Source organism: Mytilus galloprovincialis, chromosome 1 (genome assembly GCF_965363235.1).
Source record: "Mytilus galloprovincialis chromosome 1, xbMytGall1.hap1.1, whole genome shotgun sequence".
Lineage (NCBI taxonomy): Eukaryota > Metazoa > Mollusca > Bivalvia > Mytilida > Mytilidae > Mytilus > Mytilus galloprovincialis.
Window position 1 is genome coordinate 39,064,702 of NC_134838.1, and position 17,429 is coordinate 39,082,130.

General features: G+C 33.4%; 1 protein-coding gene across 3 annotated transcripts in view; it reads left to right on the top strand.

Annotated features, from left to right (window-relative positions):
- The window catches only part of LOC143073833 (voltage-dependent calcium channel subunit alpha-2/delta-3-like), a 127,015-nt gene that overhangs the window by 65,676 nt on the left and 43,910 nt on the right, over nucleotides 1-17,429 (top strand). For all 3 annotated transcript variants that reach the window (XM_076249568.1, XM_076249569.1, XM_076249567.1), the window contains one exon: nucleotides 12,987-13,097. In XM_076249568.1, the coding sequence (XP_076105683.1) occupies nucleotides 12,987-13,097 (111 nt within the window). The remainder of the gene's footprint in view (nucleotides 1-12,986; nucleotides 13,098-17,429) is intronic.

Sequence of the window (17,429 nt, forward strand, 5' to 3'; positions counted from 1 at the left end):
TAAATTGAGAATGGAAATGGGGAATGTGTCAGAGAGACAGCAACCCGACCAAAGGGCAGATAACAGCAAAAGGCCACCAAGGGTCTACAATACATTGATGTAATTCCTGCACCTGGAGGTGGTCTTCAGCTGGTCCCTTACACCATTAATAGACACTAAAAAAAGATAGGAAAACTAAACATTTATGTATGTTCTATGAATACTCCTAATTATAACTATGGTTTTTCGATCAGGTCTTAAATGTCATGTTACCCTCCTTATTATGTTGTAATACTTCCGCATTTTTAGCTCACCTGGCCCAAAGGGCCAAGTGAGCTTTTCCCATCACTTGGCGTCCGTCGTCCGTCGTCCGTCGTCCGTCGTCGTCGTCGTCGTCGTCGTCGTCGTCGTCGTCGTCCGTCGTCGTTAACTTTTACAAAAATCTTCTCCTCTGAAACTACTGGGCCAAATTAATCCAAACTTGGCCACAATCATCATTGGGGTATCTAGTTTAAAAAATGTGTGGCGTGACCCGGCCAACCAACCAAGATGGCCGCCATGGCTAAAAATAGAACATAGGGGTAAAATGCAGTTTTTAGCTTATAACTCAAAAACCAAAGCATTTAGAGCAAATCTGACATGGGGTTAAATTGTTTATCAGGTCAAGATCTTTCTGCCCTCAAATTTTCAGATGAATCCGACAACCCATTGTTGGGTTGCTGCCCCTGAATTGGTAATTTTAGGGAATTTTTGCTGTTTTTGGTTATTATCTTGAATATTATTATAGATAGAGATAAACTGTAAACAGCAATAATGTTCAGCAAAGTTAGATTTACAAATAAGTCAACATGACCAAAATGGTCAATTGACCCCTTTAGAAGTTATTGACCTTTATAGTCAATTTTTAACCATTTTTCGTAAATCTTAGAAATCTTTTACAAAAATCTTCTCCTCTGAAACTACTGTGCCAAATTAATCCAAACTTGGCCACAGTCATCTTTGGGGTATCTAGTTTAAAAAATGTGTGGCGTGACCCGGCCAAGTAACCAAGATGGCCACCATGGCTAAAAATAGAACATAGGGGTAAAATGCAGTTTTTGGCTTATAACTCAAAAATCAAAGCATTTAGAGCAAATCTGACGGGTTAAAAGTGTTTATCAGGTCAAGATCTATCTGTCCTGAAATTTTCAGATGAATCCGACAACCTGTTGTTGGGTTGCTGCCCCTGAATTGGTATTTTTAAGGAAATTTTGCTGTTTTTGGTTATTATGTTGAATATTATTATAGATAGAGATAAACTGTAAACAGCAATAATGTTCAGCAAAGTAAGATTTACAAATACCTCAATGCAAAGGAAATGGTCAGCTGACCTCTTTAGGAGTTATTTCCCTTTATAGTCAAATTTTAACCATTTTTTCGTAAATCTTAGTAATCTTTTACAAAAATCTTCTCCTCTGAAACTAAATTAAACCAAACTTGGCCACAATTGTCATGGCAAAGTTTGATTTACAAATAAGTCAACATGACCAAAATAGTCAATTGACTCCTTAAGGGGTTATTGCCGTTTATAGTTAATTTTTAGCATTTTTCATAAATTTTTGTAAATTTTTAGAAAATATTTTCCACTGTAATTACTGGGCCAAGTTCATTATAGATAAAGATAATTGTAGCAACAAGAATGTTCAGTAAAGTAAGATCTACAAACACATCACCATCACCAAAACACAATTATATCATGAATTTATCTGTGTCCATTGTTTAATATGCACATAGACCAAGGTGAGCGACACAGGCTCTTGAGAGCCTCTAGTTATGTAAAAATAAGACAATTGGGGTATGATTGCAAATAAGATATCTATATATCCCCCAACGGATGTGGATAAAAAAATATACTGTATTTTCGGGTTGTTTTTCGTTCAACTTGTCAAATGATTGGAAAATAATATGCATTAACAAATATGTGTGGATTTTATTTCTCTTGGGAAGTCTTAATCAAATAGTTAGATAATATTTTACAAGCATATTGACTGACACTTTATAGCAAATGACATTTAAAAATAGGACAATAATGAAGAATGTGTCTCTTAAATAATTAAAATTTGATATGCAGCTGCATGATTCTGATGTCGAGTAGTTAGAACTGACAGATTTCAATCCCATATTCTGTCACTTAAAACCAGGTATATTGACTATGCCAGCTTCAATTTCTGCTATAATTAGCTAATTGAAAATTAGTTGAAAAGAATAAACAATTACCCAACATCTTGCATTCTAAAACACATTAGTAATACTACTTGGGTTTTATGCTTACCTTATTTCGCAGTGTGAGAAAGAAATATTTCCAGAAGAAATATTAATATTTCAGTCATAACTTTAGAGAGCTTAGTGCTTGATTATGCAAGATCAACTGTTTTCTTTTTTCTATTTTATTTGCATTGCCTCTCAATTATTTAGAAATTCTAATTTGATTTTTTTAAGTAATAATTAACTGTCCTTTCTTAATTACTAGGTAAATCTGGACAAACATTTGCAATAATCATTCCAATGGTGTATTATACCTAAATAACATGGTTGGTGTTACTATTAATAGCAACAACTAGCCTCTCTACAAAAAAACACCAGATTTTAATGACAATTTGAAAAACTAATGTGGACCTAATTGCATCTAAGTTATAGGAAAATGATTTGAATTGATGATATCAATGTCTGTCATCAATCCTGGCTGCATGTGATGGTTAAGGCCTCTCACTAAGTAACTGTACATCAGAAATGGTTTATAGCCATCACATTTAAAAAAAAAATGCAACAGATTTTATCACATCCTAGGTTCATTGAAAACAATTGCCCTCTTCCAATTTATGTCAGCCTATATTTATGCCCTGCCATCTAGTCATATAGTAATCACACTGTCTGTCCTTCTGTTCAAGCATCAGCATAATAATTCAAGATTGCCTAAACCTTATTTCATTGACTTTTTTTGCACAATCTTAAAATTTCTGTGAATGGAGGGTGTTATTTTAGGTTTTGGGGAAACATTTGTGGCAACAATTTTGTTTTTGTTGGAAAAAAAAATTACACAATTTTGAAAAACATCATTTAAGGATTTAATTGAAAATTGATAGAAATTGGTAAAAAAGCATATGCTTTTCCAAATTGATCCCAAAACATGTTTCATCATGAGTAATAGACTTTTTTCATATTACCGACTTTTGAATCTGGGTTATATTATTTTTCGACAGGTTACCTACGACATCCTGGTACTCGATCAATAAAGAGCAACGTAAAGAAGTAATATCAAACATTTAATCGGTACAATTCTTGGGGAAAATATACTGCTTCATATTTTCTTTATACTACAAACTCATTGGAAAATAGTAAAATTTCCTTTCAAATCACACCGATTTAATGTTTGATGTTACTTCTTTACGTTGCTCTTAATTAACCTAGTACCAGGATATCGTAGGTAACCTGTTGAAAAATAATATAAACCAGAGTCAAACGTCGGTAATATGAAAATAGTCTATTGTGTGTATAAACACTGTGAGTTGACAGCTATTTGACTAGGTAATCTTCACACATATTATGTACCGGCTTGCTGTTACTTAAACATGAGTTTCCAATATTAAAAATAATTTTATACACAGAGAAAATAGAATTATGCTGTCATTAGCTTTTTAGATTGCAAAAATTATATTTCTCCTCTTCAGAAAACTTACAGCGTATAATAGCTTAAACTTGGTTAATTCTCTTACATAATCCATAGATGTAAAAAATCTATAATGAAATTAATAGGGATAAATTATAAATCAAATAGATTTAGAATTGATTATTTAAAGATGATACAGAACTATTATGTAGCAGCTTAAATTAAATAACATTAATTTAAATGAATATGTTTTAACAAATAAGAAATAATTTAGTTCTCTATGCAGAAAATTCTTAAGCAAAAAGCTACCTAGCTAACAATAAAGTCAAAGAAAACCTTTATTTCTTGTATTATTAGATTTAACAAAACTATTCAGTCATGTTTTCCTTCTTTGTGTGTGTGTCTCAGTGGTGGATCCAGAACTTGACCTAAAGGGGGGGGGGGGGCTCAAGTCATGCTTCAGTGATTCCCTATATAATCAACCAAATTTTGTCTCACAAAAATATGAAAGTGCATATTGCAGACATCAGAGATTACGATCTGGGAACAGCAGCATACCGTAATCTTTTTGTTAATGCTATATATATTTTAGACCTTCTGCTATATACCTTGTGTTCTGATGTGTTAAGTTACAAAGTTTCTTTCTGTTATGGAATAAAACCACAAATGCATATAGCCCAATTGCTTTCTTTGTTAAAATCTGCAAATTCAAGCATTAATGGTTAATTATTGTTGTTTATGTGTTACATATTTGTTTTTCGTTCATTTTTTATACAACCGCAAAAAATTTTGCGGTCGTATATTGGTATCATGTCGTCGTCGTCAGCATCATCCAAAGACGGATGGTTTCCGGATAATAACTTTATTATAAGTAAATAGAAATCAATAAAATTTAAACACAATGTTTATAACCACAAAAGTAAGCTTTGGATTGACTTTGGGGGTTATGGTCCCTAAGGTTTAGTAATTAGGGCCCAAAGGGACCCAAAACAAGTATTTATCTAGTGTCGGTACAAAAAGTTGTGTATAAGTATTTCAATTGTTCTGAAATTGTACCACAATGTTTAATACCATAAGTAGAAGGTTGGAATATATTTTAAGGGTTATGGGGCAAACAGTCTAGGAATAGAGGGCCAAAAAGGTACAAAAAACAAACATTTTTGTAGTTTCAAGACAATAAATTGGAGTTATCTTTCTTTGTCCAGAATGGTTGTTGAATCACCTAAAACCAATGTTTTATGAAATTTTCTTTGAAAATTGGAGTTATCTTTCTTTGTCCAGAATAGTAGTTGAATCATCTTAAATCAATGCTATATACAATATACAATGCAATATTCACTTTACTACCTACTACCAACTTATTAGATAAATTAAAGCAGTCTTTACCATTCAATGATTACAAGCACTTTGATTACCATTCTAGGGTTATGCCCCTTTACAAATGGAAAAATTGAAGAATTTTTTAGTTTCTATTCTCTTAACTCAAGTTTGTATCAATTTAATTTGTAATGCTTATTACCTCTAAACTCAGTTTAAGTTCAATTTTTGGCAGCTTCACTTTTACAGTTCTTGAGTTATATCCCTTTATAACTTTATATGGTAGTGGGGGCATCATCTGTGTCCCTTTGGATAGTCCCAATTTATTTTTTTAGAAGATGCTATTTATTAATATTAATTTTAACCATGACTGTATGACATTTTATATTTTAATATCTTATGATGTATTTAAGTGAGTTGTTATTGTTGCAAACTCCATTAGAAATATTTTTGGAATAAGGGAAAGAGGGAGGTGAAAAAAAAAATTGGGGGTGGAGGGGGGATCAATTTTTCTCATTTCAGATTTCAGAAATTAAAAAGAAAATTTCTTCAAATATTTTTTTTTTTGAGAGGATTAATATTCAACAGCATAGTGAATTGCTCAAAAGCAAAAACAAAATTTAGTTCATTAGACCACATTCATTCTGTGTCAGAAACCTATGCTATGTCAACTATTTAATCACAATCCAAATTCAGAGCTGTATCCAGCTTGAATGTTGTGTCCATACTAGCCCCAACCATTCAGGGTTCGACCTCTGCGGTCGTATAAAGCTGCACCCTGCGGAGCATCTGGTTTGTACATAAATTAGGCTGTTAGTTTTCTTGTTTGAATTGTTTTACATTGTCATTTCAGGGCCTTTATGCCATATGGGCATTGCTCATTGTTGAAGGCAGTATGGTGACCTATAGTTGTTCATTTCTGTGTCATTTGGTCTCTTGTGGTGAGTTGTCTCATTGGCAATCATACCACATCTTCTTTTTATACTAATTTTTTAAAACTTAATTGTTCCGAAAAATTCACCTGACCTCTACTCATTTTATGGATCTGGTAATTCAAGGTTAAATGTTTGTAGTCAATGGAATATATCAGGCAATATCAGCACTAGGTCAACTTTATATGGTGTATGGAAAGATTATAAGGTGTTTATGTCTGTCTGGCCTGTTTCATTTAATGTGACCTAATCATGATTTATGTGTAAAAACAGATGCTATGTTTTTTATGGTGAATTATGTTTGTCAGATACTGTAAATTTGTAACCATAGGTAAACTATAGTTGGTATATGAACAAATAGCAAGGTGTACATGTCTGTCTGGCTGGCAGAGTTTATCTGACCTTAACTTCATTTTCATTGTTCACTGGTCAATGTTAAGTTTTCATTGAAAGGTCTGTTTCTCAGGAGCAATAGGTCCTCTATTTTTGGTGCATTGAAGATTTTATGGTATGCCTGTTTGTCTGGTAGGATTTTTTGTTAAATGACTATATTTGGCTTCAACACAAAGTCTAATGTCTAATCTAATGTCTTTACTAATCTATAAACAAAACCCACCAGTAATATGTAGCTGAAAATAATATAAACAAAATTAAAAACCAATTGTTCAGAGAACAATTGAAGGTCTTTCCACATCAAAGAAATTTTGAAAAGAAGCTAGTTTCTTCAGACTAATGCAATAAATAATGGTTTTAATATGCTTGAAAGTGAACGAAAGGAGATCATATGCTACTTTCGGTTAAGTAAATGTTACTTCTGGTTAAGTAAAAGTTACTTCTGGTCTCATATGATAGCTTCTTTCACACTGATTCCAAGAATATATAGTTTCTATATACTTTTGCCTGTAAAACAAGATATTATTGACCACTTCTGGTTTACAGAAAGTCATTTCTTGTCTTAGTGATAAGAAAATGTATTTAAATTACAAAATATATGGATTCTGAGTACTTTGATAAGAAAAAAGTGCAAAAATAGTTACTTCCAGTTTTCTCAAGGTCACTTCCAGTTGTCATTTTTGAAGGTCATATGTCACCTAACCTTTTGTACAAGGTATTATGGCTTTAATGATGAACTTAGTTGAAGTTATAATCAAATAACCTTATATTAAGACATTTCAGGGGCACGAACTCCTATTAGATGCCTTTTAATTGTATCAGACCAAATGTAACATATCTTCATTACAATAAAGCAAACATTTTGCGCTTGTTCTTTAATGTATATCTTTAAAAGTGTCGGAGAAAATCTCAAAACAAGGAAAAGTCAAAATTTAGAACTTGACCTTTGACCTTGACCAAATTTTCTAAATTAGGACCTAGGGGCCTCAAATAAAATCATTCCAGGATTTTATGGTTAATGGTTGATGAGTTGAAAACACATACCGACAATTTTTTTTAAAGGTAGATAACGCCTATAAAATTTCATTAAATCGCTTCGATCCAAATAATCCAAAAATTCCTGAGGATGTAACGAACAAATTGTAAAAAGAATTTTGTCGATATCTTTTTTTGTTACAAAGGAGATGTACACTGATGATAAACAGTGAATAGGGAGATAACTCTTACAAAGAAAATGGTTCGGCTTAGCAGGGTAAAACTTAAAAGCGCACTAACAATACACTACAATATGAGAAATATTTAAGCGACATATTGCGAAACAAACATTTATCGCAAGAACAAAATTTGGCGGAAGAAAAAAAATAAAGTAATTATAATTAAAGACCAATTGAAGGTCTTTCCACCAGTAAGGATCTTAAAATGAAAATATTAGAATTTGATTTTAAATATCAGCGTCAAATGACAGCTTATTGTATGCTGATTGCAAAAATATAAGGTTTCTATACAAAAAGATATAAATAAGGGAGATAATTTTTAACTTCTGGTTTAAAAGATGTTTCTTCCGGTATTGTTTGACAGTTAACATGACACTGATTCTAAAAATATATGGTTCTATATACTTTTACATTAATTTAGTACAAAAAATAGCTATTTCTAGTTTACAAAAGGTCACTTCCGGTTAGGTTTTTCAAGGTCACATTGCTTGCAACCTAATGCAAAAAGTCCCATGGCTTTATCATGTATACTTATGGAGTAAAAGCAGAGGTCAAAATCTAGAACATTAAATTAACATATGACCTTGAGCTCAATTCCAAGGTCATAGACCAAGGACCTCTAATCAAACAACTATAGGCCTCAACTTTATACATTTGTACTGTTAATGAGTTATATTAATTAGCATACAACTGATATTGGATATAAAAGGGGGAAAAACTTGCATCAAATGTCTACGTACCCTTTTAACTAAAATTTATGTCTTACGACATGTAGCAACTAACAGTTGTGTGAAAATATTTTGTTGATATCTTATATGACTTCTGAAAATAAGAGATCACAAGCCAAAATAAAATTTTGAACATGACCTTGACCTTTGACCTTGACCTCATTTTCATTTTTTTGAACCAGGGACTTCAAATCAAAAGACCCTAGGCCTCTATCACTTATGGTTTTCCAGTTTAAAGTACATTTCACTTATATCAAATACAAAAGGGGAAATAACTCTCATATGGAATCTCTATACGGCTTCAGTCAAAATTAAACAGAACATCCGGAGGATATAACGAGCAATTTGGAAAAATCAATTTTGTCGGTTTCTTATAAGGTTGCAAAGCCTTAGAGATCAAAAGAAAAACAGTTTTCGGGGAGATAACTCTTATATGGGAAAGTATTAGGTTAAGCAGGGTCAGTTTCAAAAGCGTATAAACTGTTCGATATCATATTCCAAATATCTAAGAGACATCTTGCGAAACAAATTAGAAATACAGCGAAGGAAAATAATTTGGCGGAAGGAAAAAAAAATAATCAGAAAAAAACCAACAGGTCTTTCCACGGAAAAGTGGAAGAGGAAAGACCTAATAATCAGAACAAATACAATAGGTCTTTCCACAGAAAAGTGGAAAGACCTTATTATAGAAAACACAATAGTTAACAATTTTCTGACCTTGACCTCATGCACATGATTGATTTTATGAAAAACTTGTTGAATAACCTTTTATTCTTGTCATCATGATCAGTAAAGCAGGCAAGACATTTCAGTGACGGTTCCCTTAATGACTTAAGTATCACAGACTGGTCTTCATGGTTGTCCTACAAAATCGTAAAAATATAAAATCACAAAGACTATTGGACAGCTTGTCATTCCTGAATAAGAGAATAAACAGTGACGTCCTTATCAGCTGTCACTTGTGTTGACATTTGTTTTAACTTCGAAGAGAGAATCAAAGGTTACTCTATGATCGTGTCTCAAGCTTTATTTGTTGTCCTGACTATTGATTGTCAGATACAGACACTGGGGTCATTACCTATGATTGTCTTGCCTAATGATTAACTAACAGATGCCTCCAGTTATAGTGCTGCTGCATTTGAATGAAGAAAATTTCCCAGTGGATAGATGACTTCCTGATTTGAATCCAGTCTTACAAAATAGAAGTAGAAATAATATTATTTTTTCCTGTTTGATTTCAAGTTATTGTATTTTCTACGTCTGGTTCTTCTATAGTTATTGTGTTCTCATGTAAATTAAGGACTTCCTTGTTGGTTTAACTAAGTCTCTTTGTTATTTGAACGGTTGAAATTTTTTTTTTTTTTTTTGAATGGAAGTCTGCTTTTGTCTCTCTCATAATTATAATGAAATAACTAAAGACTGCTGTGTCTTTATAAAACATTTCCTGGAGGTTTTCTGCAGAAACTCATTTCTCTTCTTATAATCACGTTATCCGAGGTAAATGAAAGAAAAGGGGCTTACAAAAATAACTCTAAAACCACTGATATGGGCAATTTTGAACTAGCAGTGATGTGCATATTCACATTTCTTTAAGCAATACCGATCAGAGTGCCCTGAATTTGGTATGAACATTGATATAAGCAGTTCGTCTCTGGTGTAGAGTTGTCTCTTTGCAATCATACTACATCTTATTTTTATATGTTTTCACATTCATTGCTCTTCAACATCCTATTTACCAAAACTTTGTAGATACAATTGAATCATTAAAGGGTAAAGCATTTAACGGACCATTTGATTTTTTTTTCATTGTTCATGATCAGTTATCAATGATGAATTGTTTTTTAGGTCCATTTCTAAAATACTTAAAACAAAAAGTAATAAGTAACCAACTTACAAGGTTAATCTGACCTTGACCTCATTTTTATGGTTCATTGGTTAATTAATGTCAAGTTTCTTAGATACTATAACAAAAAAAAATACTATATAGAGTTTGGCATTTTTAGTGTCTATATTTAAATCCTGTCAAAATATACCAATTTACAATATATTGGATATATGGAATGATGTCCATCCTGATTCCTCTGACCTTGACCTTATTTTCATTGATAATGTGTAATGTTAACTTTATGTGATAAAATTGAGAATGGAAATGGGGAATGTGTCAAAGAGACAACAACCCGACCAAATAAAAAACAACAGCAGAAGGTCACCAACAGGTCTTCAATGTAGCGAGAAATTCCCGCACCCGGAGGCGTCCTTCAGCTGGCCCCTAAACAAATATATACTAGTTCAGTGATAATGAACGCCATACTAATTTACCTATACTTAGATTATTTCATTAAAAGTCAATAAAGATTGTAAAAACATTCATTGTATGCACTCTTATATTTATAGTTTTCCTATGAATGATTTCTTTCTATTTGTGTGTTTGTTTTAAATATCTTAAAGAACATACTTGATGCACCATGAGGTTAATGAGCCAAGGCATTATAGAGTTATATTTGTCCTGTTCAATATTAAATTCATGTAAAAAAGAAGTTCATCCTAAATTTAATTCTGTCAATTGAAAGACAACAATTCAAAATGTTTTCACAAGATGTCATGTCTAGAACTGCATTTATTTGATTAAAGATTTTAATTCGATTGCTTTGGTGGATTTTCCTCATTTATTTGCCGGGATCAAGTTGGAGAGGAAATTAATCTTGAACATGATGAAAGCTGTTATTTACGTTATTTAGGTCTAATTATATAGAAGAAAAATGACTCTATTGGCAAGGTAGAGGCAATAGTCAATTTCCAGTTAGCTTGTACTTTTATCTGGCACAGAAATTGATTTTAACATATTCTTTTGTTCTCTCTCTAACCTATGTTTGAAAGTTAAATGGTAATCTATCAATATCTCAATGATTAGAAGATGGATGTATATTTGATGCTTTGATTAAAGGTTTTATATGAACTTTTTCTTAAACTACATTTATAAGACTTCAATTTAAGACAATAAATTCAATGAGCATGCAGATTAAGTTGATGCATAGGAATTTGCTACTTATGCTTTTTGAAAGTTAATGAATAGCGAAAATATTATGAGAAAGGAGGGTCTGAGGAAGTAATGTTCAAGATAAATATTTTTAGTTATAGCCGGTAAACTTTTCTATAATTTTGATATAATTTGTCCCAACAGAAGTACACTTCACTAAACCAGTCAAATATAAACAAAACAAAAATATAAAGATCAACACTTTTACACTATTTACATATTTATTCTACAGTGAAAAACAGTTACTCAGAATAAAGACATGGTGGTATGAAATTAGGCTTACAGAAGCAGTTTTTTTCAGCCATGCAGCCTATTCCTATTTGCTACCATTCTTCTTATATTCTCTCAAGATTCTTATTACAGCTAAAAATTCTTGCTTATAAAATATGGATAAAATCATACAAACATGTAAAAAATCCCAAAAGACTGAATTAAGGTCAGAATTAGTGGACTATCAAGTTCGAGCCATTTGTGTCACAATTGAACCTAGATTTGAAAGTGGTCATAGATGAAATCTTGACATTTTTTTAACCATGTTCTGGAAAAACCTGCGATAAGTCATGTCAGTGTAATCCGAAACCTTGTCAGTTTGTAAAGATATATAATTACTGGAATCTTAGGCTGTTCTGAAAAATCGTGACAAGTTATCAAAGCTGACAGCTTTGTTGTTTGAGCTGTACCTAGATTCATAGGTTTAAATGTGTGACGGAAAGATTGTTAGGTTGTGGATATACTGTTTATTTGATAATCTTGTAAACATCGGACAGTTGATTGACAAAGGGAAATTAATTTCTCGACACAGATTATAAAAATTGATGGTAATGTATTTACAGAATGCATTGTTTAAAATCTCTTTACTTGTATAATCGAAAAATATTATCGTTAGCGGTCCTGTGATTGTATTACTACAGTGGGAAATAATTGGTAATATAATTTATTTGGTAAATTAATCTGGCTTTGACATCCATTACTACAGTATTAGGAAATATCTTACTTAGTAAATTACTGTAATCAGAGTAAGAGAAATAGTATGGGATAAAGATGGGAACATAGTTGATAATATCAGACTTCCTGGTAAATTGGATTAGGATCATTAACCCTAGATAGATTTACAGAATCTAGTATCAAGTATACGTCTGGAATAGGTTGTTATTTCTGTTTTTAGTTGAGGTCTCAGAATTGAAATCAGTATTTTTTAAGTGGTTAGTCAAGTAAATAAAATTATGGGAATTTAGTGGTCCTGTATAAACTTCGAGATTCTTGAGTTTCTGAGAAATTTTGAGACATTAACACAGTTTTCTCCATTAATTCAATGTTATACAGTCATTCTCAATGTTTAACCTATATATATAGACTTATAGTTTGGTTTTTATGTTTCCTGTTTGAAGGCAAGACATAAAAACACTATTTGTACATGACAATGGTGACAACAGCATTGAAATGTTGATTCAATAATGATTGTCATTAAGCAACATTGTTGTTGCGTTAATGTGAATCCCATTTGTTTAAAATGTATTATCTTGTATATAATATGATTTTTTAAATAAGATATTCTGTAAACGGTTATAAACACAATTTTATATAGATACCTAATGGAATATTGACTTCCTATTTATTGTTGACTGAAACTGTAAAGTTTTAGTCAGATTTCATTAGTACTTACTTTTCTTCATGATTCATGATGTTTTTTATTAGTAGGTATATTATTATCATACAATTTTTTCTTTCTTTTATTTTCAGAAATATGATAAATATTTTCAACATTTCATCAAGCTAGATGGTAGATCCCTTGTAAATGAGGTTGCTAATGATATTGGTAGAATGTTAAAGAAAAAGATTAAAGCAGTTGAGGTTGGTGTATGTAAATCCTCAAATTCAAACAAAATCCTGCTGTCTACATTTCATGAATAGATAATTACCTAGCCTATTTGTTTTATACTTTATATTTCACGAGATAGACAAGATGATTGGTAATTTTAATGCAGATATCCTCAGGCCTAAAGTGTCTTTATGTCAAATAGCTCATGTCCTTCAACCTTGCACCTTAATTTGGTTGACTAGGGTATGTCCCTGGATTTCTTCTGTCTAGCAGTTACACCCTCGCCAACTGCAAAGAGGAGTGGTTTTTTTTTGGCTGTATACAGCAAAGTTCTGTCTGAATTTGGAGGTTTTATCTAATTCCTTGTGAAAGAAGAGTGTCACAATCTATGTATATTTTTCTAAAGTGAATATTTTCGAAGGGTTAAATATTTCGCAGTGGTGACTTGCCATGGCTTTGTTTGGACTTGTTTGTTTGCTTTTTGGCCTTGAATGTTTGTCCCTTATATTTTATTAACTGTGCATTTGCATTCAGATATCGCAGACCAAATTTATTCGTTTATAGTGTATTAATGTACGTTTTTTGATTGAGTTAAGCCTGCCAATTGATATTTTACCGTCTGTTTTTCTATGTTGTGATGTTATGCTATTGGTTCAGAAAAAGGGAGAAGGTTTGGATCCATTAAAACATTTAATCCCGCTGCAAATGTTTGCACCTGTCCTAAGTCAGGAATCTGATGTACAGTAGTTGTTGTTTGTTTATGTAATTTATACGTGTTTCTCTTTTCTCGTATTTAGCTCACCTGGCCCGAAAGGCCAAGTGAGCTTTTCTCATCACTTGGCGTCCGTCGTCCGTCGTCGTCGTCGTTAACGTTTTACATTTTGAACTTCTTCTAGAGAACCACTGAATGGAATGAAACCAAACATGGCATGAATGTTCCTTATGAGGTGCTGACCAAGTGGTGTTACTTTGTAGCCGATCCATCATCCAAGATGGCCGCCAGCGGGGGACATAGTTTAACATAGGACCCTATGGGAAATGCATACAAAAGACTTCTTTTAGAGAACCACTGAATGGAATGAAACCAAACATGGCATGAATGTTCCTTATGAGGTGCTGACCAAGTGTTGTTACTTTGTAGTAGCTCCATCATCCAAGATGGCCACCAGCGGGGTACTTAGTTTAACATAGGACCCTATGGGAAATGCATACAAATGACTTCTTTTAGAGAACCACTGAATGGAATGAAACCAAACATGGCATGAATGTTCCTTATGAGGTGCTGACCAAGTGTTGTTACTTTGTAGCCGATCCATCATCCAAGATGGCCGCCAGCAGGGTACTTAGTTTAACATAGGACCCTATGGGAAATGCATACAAATGAATTCTCCAATAGAGAACCACTGAATGGAATGAAACCAAACATGGCATGAATGTTTCTTATGAAGTGCTGACCAAGTGTTGTTACTTTGTAGCCGATCCATCATCCAAGATGGCCGCCAGCAGGGTACTGAGTTTAACAGAGGACCCTATGGGAAATGCATACAAATGAATTCTCCAATAGAGAACCACTGAATGGTATGAAACCAAACATGGCATGAATGTTCCTTATGAGGTCCTGACCAAGTGTTGTTACTTTGTAGCCGATCCATCACCCAAGATGGCCGCCAGCGGCGTACTTAGTTTAACATAGGACCCTATGGGAAATGCATACAAATGACTTCTTCTAGAGAACCAATGAATGGAATGAAACCAAACATGGCATGAATGTTCCTTATGAGGTGCTGACCAAGTGTTGTTACTTTGTAGCTGATCCATCATCCAAGATGGCCGCCAGCGGGGGACTTAGTTTAACATAGGACCCTATGGGAAATGCATACAAATGACTTCTTCTAGAGAACCACTGAATGGAATGAAACCAAACATGGAATGAATGTTCCTTATGAGGTACTGACCAAGTGTTGTTACTTTGTAGCCGATCCATCATCCAAGATGTCAGCCAGCGGGGGACTTAGTTTAACATAGGACCCTTTGGGAAATGCATACAAATGACTTCTTCTAGAGAACCACTGAATGGAATGAAACCAAACATGGCATGAATGTTCTTTATGAGGTGCTGACCAAGTGTTGTTACTTTGTAGCCGATCCATCATCCAAGATGGCCGCCAGCGGGGGACATAGTTTAACAAAGGACCCTATGGGAAATGCATACAAATGACTTCTTCTAGAGAACCACTGAATGGAATGAAACCAAACATGGCATGAATGTTTCTTATGAGGTGCTGACCAAGTGTTGTTACTTTGTAGCCAATCCATCATCCAAGATGGCTGCCAGCGGGGGACTTAGTTTAACATAGGACCCTATGGGAACTGCATACAAATGACTTCTTTTAGAGAACCACTGAATGGAATGAAACAAAACATGGCATAAATGTTCCTTATGAGGTGCTGACCAAGTGTTGTTACTTTGTAGCTGATCCATCATCCAAGATGGCTGCCAGCGGGGGACTTAGTTTAACATAGGACCGTATGGGAACTGCATACAAATGACATTTTTTAGAGAACCACTGAATGGAATGAAACCAAACATAGCATGAATGTTCCTTATGAGATGCTGACAAAGTGTTGTTTCTTTGTCTCTGATCCATCATCCAAGATGGCTGCCAGCGGGGGGCTTAGTTTAACACAGAACCCTATGGGAAATGCATACAAAAGTCTTCTTCTAGAGAACCAAGGAATTGAATGAAATCAAACATAGCATGAATATTCCTTTCCTTATGAGGTGCTGGCCAAGTGTTATTACTTTGTAGTCAAATTTTATCTGTTTTTATATGATTTCAAAAACCCAAGTAGAGTCAAGTGAGCGATACAGGCTCTTGAGAGCCTCTAGTTCAATTTTATATAGATTAGACCGTTGGTTTTCCCGTTTGAATTGTTTTACACTAGTAGTTTTGGGGCCCTTTATAGCTTGTTGTTCTGTGTTAGCCAAGGCTCTGTGTTGAAGGCCGTAAATTGACCTATAATGGTTTACTTTTTTTAAATTGTTATTTGGATGGAGAGTTGTCTCTTTGGCACGTACACCACATCTTCCTATATCTATATGACATATGCAGCATTTCTCTGGAGTAGCAGGTCAGTAGCATGTTGCAAGGCAAAACCTGCATGTTTGATTTGTGTGTGTGTAACAACACCTTCAGCGCTTTTGTGCTGTTTTGAGGCAGTCAGTTTTTACTGGTGGGGGAAGCCTTGGAGTGCAAGCGAGAACCATCTATAATACTAAAATTACGAGGTCCAATTTGTCAGCCGTCATCAGGTAAAAACGACAAATCAAAGAATTCAACTCTATATATAACTAATATAGGACAATGGTGTAGATTAAAAATTACACCACTCCAGACCCTTTTGTTTTCCACATAATTAATATTACCAATAATTAACAAGTTCCGGGTCTAATCCGATACCGATACCAATAGTATATTCACCTGTTAGCTATTACCTTATCTGTACGTTCCGCATTTGACAGGCACACCACCAAACGGTGTATTTAGGATTTTGCTATATACACGGGTCATAATCAAAGGGCTGACACTACTAAATTCAATCATTGTCAAATTGTTCCCTATTGTAGCTTTATTCAGCAATCAGCAAGACTATCTAAGATAACTAATATAGGACAATGCTGTTGATTAAAAAATACCCCATTCCTGGATAGCCTGGACCTTTTGTTTTCCAAATAATTAATATTTCCAATAATTGATAAGTTCCAGGTCGACGGGTTCAAACAGAAAGATTTGAAAGCAGAGAAAACTGTGCATCTTATAATCGACATGACTTCATCAGATGACAATACCAATTACTAAAATAAGGCTTAGGCATAGTTATATACTTTAATTCAGTCACGGACCCGCGATATCACGGGTGTGTACTGTTGAACTAAAACATTGAAGCTAACAAAAATGTTCAATTATGTATGAAAAAGATGTGCAGTAAATTTCAATGAGATAGTGATCCAACAACTCAAATAATAACAAAAATATAAAGAACATCATAGTGTCTTCAACAATACATAGCTAGACTAAATCCTTCTAAGTCTAAAATAAACAGAAACTAACAAAGATTACCTAGCATTACCAGAATAACACAACAACATTAAGATATGACATTAGAAACCATTGGAGAGGTTTCTGGCAAACAGCTGTCAACTTGTTTTATCAAATGTATGTAGTGATTTTGTGTCATGAATTAATACACCATATCCTTTGTTTTCATTGATATGTCAAACTCCCATCAAACAAGCACAAGATGATTTTTTGTCAAGATCTATAAAAACGGTGTCAACAGAAGCTAAACTTATTGTTTTGAAT